Source organism: Nanorana parkeri, unplaced genomic scaffold, assembly GCF_000935625.1.
Source record: "Nanorana parkeri isolate BGI_ZX_2015 unplaced genomic scaffold, ASM93562v1 scaffold1878, whole genome shotgun sequence".
Lineage (NCBI taxonomy): Eukaryota > Metazoa > Chordata > Amphibia > Anura > Dicroglossidae > Nanorana > Nanorana parkeri.
This window is the reverse complement of record NW_017308146.1, coordinates 96,996-103,790: the sequence shown is the minus strand read 5'-3', so window position 1 is coordinate 103,790 and position 6,795 is coordinate 96,996. Positions and strand designations below refer to the sequence as shown.

General features: G+C 49.7%; 1 protein-coding gene across 1 annotated transcript in view; it reads left to right on the top strand.

The window, feature by feature from the left end:
- LOC108800008 (attractin-like protein 1) overlaps window positions 1-2,458 on the top strand; it is a 118,129-nt gene extending 115,671 nt beyond the window's left edge. Inside the window, exon 9 of the mRNA XM_018571958.1 lies at window positions 2,281-2,458. Within this exon, the coding sequence (XP_018427460.1) occupies window positions 2,281-2,458 (178 nt within the window). The remainder of the gene's footprint in view (window positions 1-2,280) is intronic.
- Window positions 2,459-6,795: the final 4,337 nt, after the last annotated feature.

The following is a 6,795-nucleotide window of genomic DNA, read 5'->3' as shown; positions in this document are numbered from 1 at the left end:
TCTGTACCTCCCTTTGATCATTGCCCATGTGTACCTCCCTAGGATCATTGCCCATGTGTACCTCCCTAAGATCATTGCCCATGTGTACCTCCCTAGGATCATTGCCCATGTGTACCTTCCTAGGATCATTGCCCATGTGTATCTCCCTAAGATCATTGCCCATGTGTACCTCCCTAAGATCATTGCCCATGTGTACCTCCCTAGGATCATTGCCCATGTGTATCTCCCTAGGATCATTGCCCATGTGTATCCCCCTAGGATCATTGCCCTTGTGTATCTCCCTAGGATTATTGCCCATGTGTATCTCCCTAGGATCATTGCCCATGTGTATCCCCCTAGGATCATTGCCCTTGTGTATCTCCCTAGGATTATTGCCCATGTGTATCTCCCTAGGATCATTGCCCATGTGTATCCCCCTAGGATCATTGCCCTTGTGTATCTCCCTAGGATTATTGCCCATGTGTATCTCCCTAGGATCATTGCCCATGTGTATCCCCCTAGGATCATTGCCCTTGTGTATCTCCCTAGGATTATTGCCCATGTGTATCTCCCTAGGATCATTGCCCATGTGTATCCCCCTAGGATCATTGCCCTTGTGTATCTCCCTAGGATTATTGCCCATGTGTATCTCCCTAGGATCATTGCCCATGTGTATCCCCCTAGGATCATTGCCCTTGTGTATCTCCCTAGGATTATTGCCCATGTGTATCTCCCTAGGATCATTGCCCATGTGTATCCCCCTAGGATCATTGCCCTTGTGTATCTCCCTAGGATTATTGCCCATGTGTATCTCCCTAGGATCATTGCCCATGTGTATCCCCCTAGGATCATTGCCCTTGTGTATCTCCCTAGGATTATTGCCCATGTGTATCTCCCTAGGATCATTGCCCATGTGTATCCCCCTAGGATCATTGCCCTTGTGTATCTCCCTAGGATTATTGCCCATGTGTATCTCCCTAGGATCATTGCCCATGTGTATCCCCCTAGGATCATTGCCCTTGTGTATCTCCCTAGGATTATTGCCCATGTGTATCTCCCTAGGATCATTGCCCATGTGTACCTCCCTAGGATCATTGCCCATGTGTACCTTCCTAGGATCATTGCCCATGTGTATCTCCCTAGGATCATTGCCCTTGTGTATCTCCCTAGGATAATTGCCCATGTGTATCTCTCTAGGATAATTGCCCACGTGTATCTCCCTAGGATAGTTGCCCATGTGTATGTCCCTAGGATCATTGCCCATGTGTATCTCTCCAGCATCATTGCCCATGTGTATCTCTCTAGGATCATTGCCCTTGTGTATCTCCCTAGGATCATTGCCCATGTGTATCTCTCTAGGATCATTGCCCATGTGTATGTCCCTGGGATTATTGCCCATGTGTATCTCCCTAGGTTTATTACCCTTGTGTAGCTCCCTTGGATCATTGCCCATGTGTACCTCCCTAGGATCATTGCCCATGTGTACCTCCCTAAGATCATTGCCCATGTGTACCTCCCTAGGATCATTGCCCATGTGTACCTCCCTAGGATCATTGCCCATGTGTACCTCCCTAAGATCATTGCCCATGTGTACCTCCCTAGGATCATTGCCCATGTGTATCTCCCTAGGATCATTGCCCATGTGTACCTCCCTAGGATCATTGCCCATGTGTATCTCCCTAGGATCATTGCCCATGTGTATCTCTCTAGGATAATTGCCCATGTGTATCTCTCTAGGATAATTGCCCACGTGTATCTCCCTAGGATAGTTGCCCATGTGTATGTCCCTAGGATCATTGCCCATGTGTATCTCTCCAGCATCATTGCCCATGTGTATCTCTCTAGGATCATTGCCCTTGTGTATCTCTCTAGGATCATTGCCCTTGTGTATCTCCCTAGGATCATTGCCCATGTGTATCTCACTAGGATCATTGCCCATGTGTATCTCCCTAGGATCATTGCCCATGTGTATCTCCCTAGGATCATTGCCCTTGTGTATCTCCCTAGGATTATTGCCCATGTGTATCTCCCTAGGATCATTGCCCATGTGTATCTCTCTAGGATCATTGCCCATGTCTATCTCCCTAGGATCATTGCCCATGTGTATCTCCCTAGGATCATTGCCCATGTGTATCTCCCGGGGTCACTGCCCATGTGTATCTCCCGGGGTCAATGCCCATGTGTATCTCCTGGGGTCACTGCCCATGTGTATCTCCCTAAGATCATTGCCCTTGTGTACCTCCCTAGGATCATTGCCCATGTGTATCCCCCTAGGATCATTGCCCATGTGTATCTCCCTAGGATCATTGCCCATGTGTGTCTCCTGGATGACAAGTGTGGCCTGTCAGACAAGGGCCGTCATGAGACACCGGGCATAGAGCGCCTCGGTGATGTCACCAGACACATGAGAGCGTTCCCGCTGCGGCCGGCGCTCTTTAAACATTTTCACACTTCAATTATTCGGCCCCCGTGTTTCTGAACGCACTTTTATGGGATGTTTGCGGTGTGCGACGCCTCGCTCTGGCGCTGCCTCTTCATTTGAGAGTTTGAAGGAGTATCAGCGCCGAGCGATGTTGTCATTCGCGGCTAATGGCCGAGCTATTGGCTCTCGAGCTGTCCTAATGGAAGAGAGAAAGTGGAAATTGCTGTGCGTCGTGTTACAAGCATGCAATCGCCCGTGAAATGGGCCCTTCACTGTCATCCACGAAGAGGCAGAAACATGCAAAGATCACAAATTGCCCGACCGTGATTTACAGTGCGCTGCGTTCCTCGCCGCGGCGTCGCTCGGATTCTGAGGGAAGCGGGGGCCGCGGCTTTGTTCTGTCATTTTAACGGTTAAAGAAATCCCGCATGTTTACAGTGCATGTCATAAGTCTGTGGTTTGTGTTCCTTCTGGGGTCACTGCCCATGTGTACCTCCCTAGGATATTATTGCCCATGTGTACCTCCCTATGATATTATTGTCCATGTATACCTCCCTATGATGTTATTGCCCATGTGTACCTCCCTAGGATCATTGCCCATGTGTTCCTCCCTAGGATCATTGCCCATGTGTACCTCCCTAGGATCATTGCCCATGTGTACCTCCCTTGGATCATTGCCCTTGTGTACCTCCCTAGGATCATTGCCCATGTGTGCCTCCCTTGGATCATTGCCTATGTGTACCTCCCTAGGATCATTGCCTATGTGTACCTCCCTTGGATCATTGCACATGTGTACCTCCCTTGGATCATTGCCCATGTGTACCTCCCTAGGATCATTGCCCATGTATACTTCCTGGGATCATTGCCCATGTGTACCTCCCTAGGATCATTGCCCATGTGTACCTCCCTAGGATCATTGCCCATGTATACTTCCTGGGATCATTGCCCATGTGTACCTCCCTAGGATCATATCCCATTTGTATCGCCTGAACAAGAGCAGAGCACTGTCACCATATAACAGGAAGTGCCTGAACAAGGACCTCCATGGCGGGATCACCAGAGATTATTATAACGCAATCTGCAGATTTAGAAAGTTCGAAAATGAGATCAACGTGTGAAGGATTGTGTGGGATCGAAGTTCTCGGATTCGCATCTGCTCATATTCCGCCCGGAGTTCTCCTTTAAGCGGAGCGGTTGTGTGTTCTGGGGTTCCTCTCTCAGCCGCGTACTTAATTGCAGTCGACATTCTTCAGCTTTATCCGTCTTCTTCTCCCTAGGATCATTGCCCATGTGTACCTCCCTAGGATCATTGCCCATGTGTAGCTCCCTAGGATTATTTCCCATGTCTACCGCCTGTGTTCATTGCCCATGTGTACCTCCCTAGGATCATTGCCTCTTGTGTAGCTCCCTAGGATCATTGCCCATGTGTACCTCCCTAGGATCATTGCCTCCTGTGTACCTCCCTAGGATCATTGCCCATGTGTAGCTCCCTAGGATTATTTCCCATGTCTACCGCCTGTGTTCATTGCCCATGTGTACCTCCCTAGGATCATTGCCTCTTGTGTATCTCCCTAGGATCATTGCCCATGTGTATCTCCCTAGGATCATTGCCCATGTGTATCTCCCTAGGATCATTGCCCATGTGTGTCTCCTGGATGACAAGTGTGGCCTGTCAGACAAGGGCCGTCATGAGACACCGGGCATAGAGCGCCTCGGTGATGTCACCAGACACATGAGAGCGTTCCCGCTGCGGCCGGCGCTCTTTAAACATTTTCACACTTCAATTATTCGGCCCCCGTGTTTCTGAACGCACTTTTATGGGATGTTTGCGGTGTGCGACGCCTCGCTCTGGCGCTGCCTCTTCATTTGAGAGTTTGAAGGAGTATCAGCGCCGAGCGATGTTGTCATTCGCGGCTAATGGCCGAGCTATTGGCTCTCGAGCTGTCCTAATGGAAGAGAGAAAGTGGAAATTGCTGTGCGTCGTGTTACAAGCATGCAATCGCCCGTGAAATGGGCCCTTCACTGTCATCCACGAAGAGGCAGAAACATGCAAAGATCACAAATTGCCCGACCGTGATTTACAGTGCGCTGCGTTCCTCGCCGCGGCGTCGCTCGGATTCTGAGGGAAGCGGGGGCCGCGGCTTTGTTCTGTCATTTTAACGGTTAAAGAAATCCCGCATGTTTACAGTGCATGTCATAAGTCTGTGGTTTGTGTTCCTTCTGGGGTCACTGCCCATGTGTACCTCCCTAGGATATTATTGCCCATGTGTACCTCCCTATGATATTATTGTCCATGTATACCTCCCTATGATGTTATTGCCCATGTGTACCTCCCTAGGATCATTGCCCATGTGTTCCTCCCTAGGATCATTGCCCATGTGTACCTCCCTAGGATCATTGCCCATGTGTACCTCCCTTGGATCATTGCCCTTGTGTACCTCCCTAGGATCATTGCCCATGTGTGCCTCCCTTGGATCATTGCCTATGTGTACCTCCCTAGGATCATTGCCTATGTGTACCTCCCTTGGATCATTGCACATGTGTACCTCCCTTGGATCATTGCCCATGTGTACCTCCCTAGGATCATTGCCCATGTATACTTCCTGGGATCATTGCCCATGTGTACCTCCCTAGGATCATTGCCCATGTGTACCTCCCTAGGATCATTGCCCATGTATACTTCCTGGGATCATTGCCCATGTGTACCTCCCTAGGATCATATCCCATTTGTATCGCCTGAACAAGAGCAGAGCACTGTCACCATATAACAGGAAGTGCCTGAACAAGGACCTCCATGGCGGGATCACCAGAGATTATTATAACGCAATCTGCAGATTTAGAAAGTTCGAAAATGAGATCAACGTGTGAAGGATTGTGTGGGATCGAAGTTCTCGGATTCGCATCTGCTCATATTCCGCCCGGAGTTCTCCTTTAAGCGGAGCGGTTGTGTGTTCTGGGGTTCCTCTCTCAGCCGCGTACTTAATTGCAGTCGACATTCTTCAGCTTTATCCGTCTTCTGGGTTTGTTTGTCCAAGTCGGGTGCTTGTCATATAGCGAGACGAGTCGGTAAACAGCGCGCATTTGTTTATAGGAGACGCAGTCGGTGGGTGTTCATTGCCCATGTGTACCTCCCTAGGATCATTGCCTCTTGTGTAGCTCCCTAGGATCATTGCCCATGTGTACCTCCCTAGGATCATTGCCCATGTGTAGCTCCCTAGGATTATTTCCCATGTCTACCGCCTGTGTTCATTGCCCATGTGTACCTCCCTAGGATCATTGCCTCTTGTGTAGCTCCCTAGGATCATTGCCCATGTGTACCTCCCTAGGATCATTGCCTCCTGTGTACCTCCCTAGGATCATTGCCCATGTGTAGCTCCCTAGGATTATTTCCCATGTCTACCTCCTGTGTTCATTGCCCATGTGTACCTCCCTAGGATCATTGCCTCTTGTGTAGCTCCCTAGGATCATTGCCCATGTGTACCTCCCTAGGATCATTGCCCATGTGTAGCTCCCTAGGATTATTTCCCATGTCTACCGCCTGTGTTCATTGCCCATGTGTACCTCCCTAGGATCATTGCCTCTTGTGTAGCTCCCTAGGATCATTGCCCATGTGTACCTCCCTAGGATCATTGCCTCCTGTGTACCTCCCTAGGATCATTGCCCATGTGTAGCTCCCTAGGATTATTTCCCATGTCTACCTCCTGTGTTCATTGCCCATGTGTACCTCCCTAGGATCATTGCCTCTTGTGTAGCTCCCTAGGATCATTGCCCATGTGTACCTCCCTAGGATCATTGCCTCCTGTGTACCTCCCTAGGATCATTGCCCATGTGTACCTCCCTAGGATCATTGCCCATGTGTACCTCCCTAGGATCATTGCCTCTTGTGTACCTGAGTATGATAGGCCTCACCATGAGAAGGAGCACTCCGGCTATAACGGAACAGATACGAAGCACCCCCGTCATCCCTGCATTGGGCTCTATAGGGTCTCATTTAGCCCTTTTGCTGGAAAGCAAGGCTGGTGTTCACAGAGCTCAGTATTCGCCTGAACAAGAGCAGAGCACTGTCACCATATAACAGGAAGTGCCTGAACAAGGACCTCCATGGCGGGATCACCAGAGATTATTATAACGCAATCTGCAGATTTAGAAAGTTCGAAAATGAGATCAACGTGTGAAGGATTGTGTGGGATCGAAGTTCTCGGATTCGCATCTGCTCATATTCCGCCCGGAGTTCTCCTTTAAGCGGAGCGGTTGTGTGTTCTGGGGTTCCTCTCTCAGCCGCGTACTTAATTGCAGTCGACATTCTTCAGCTTTATCCGTCTTCTGGGTTTGTTTGTCCAAGTCGGGTGCTTGTCATATAGCGAGACGAGTCGGTAAACAGCGCGCATTTGTTT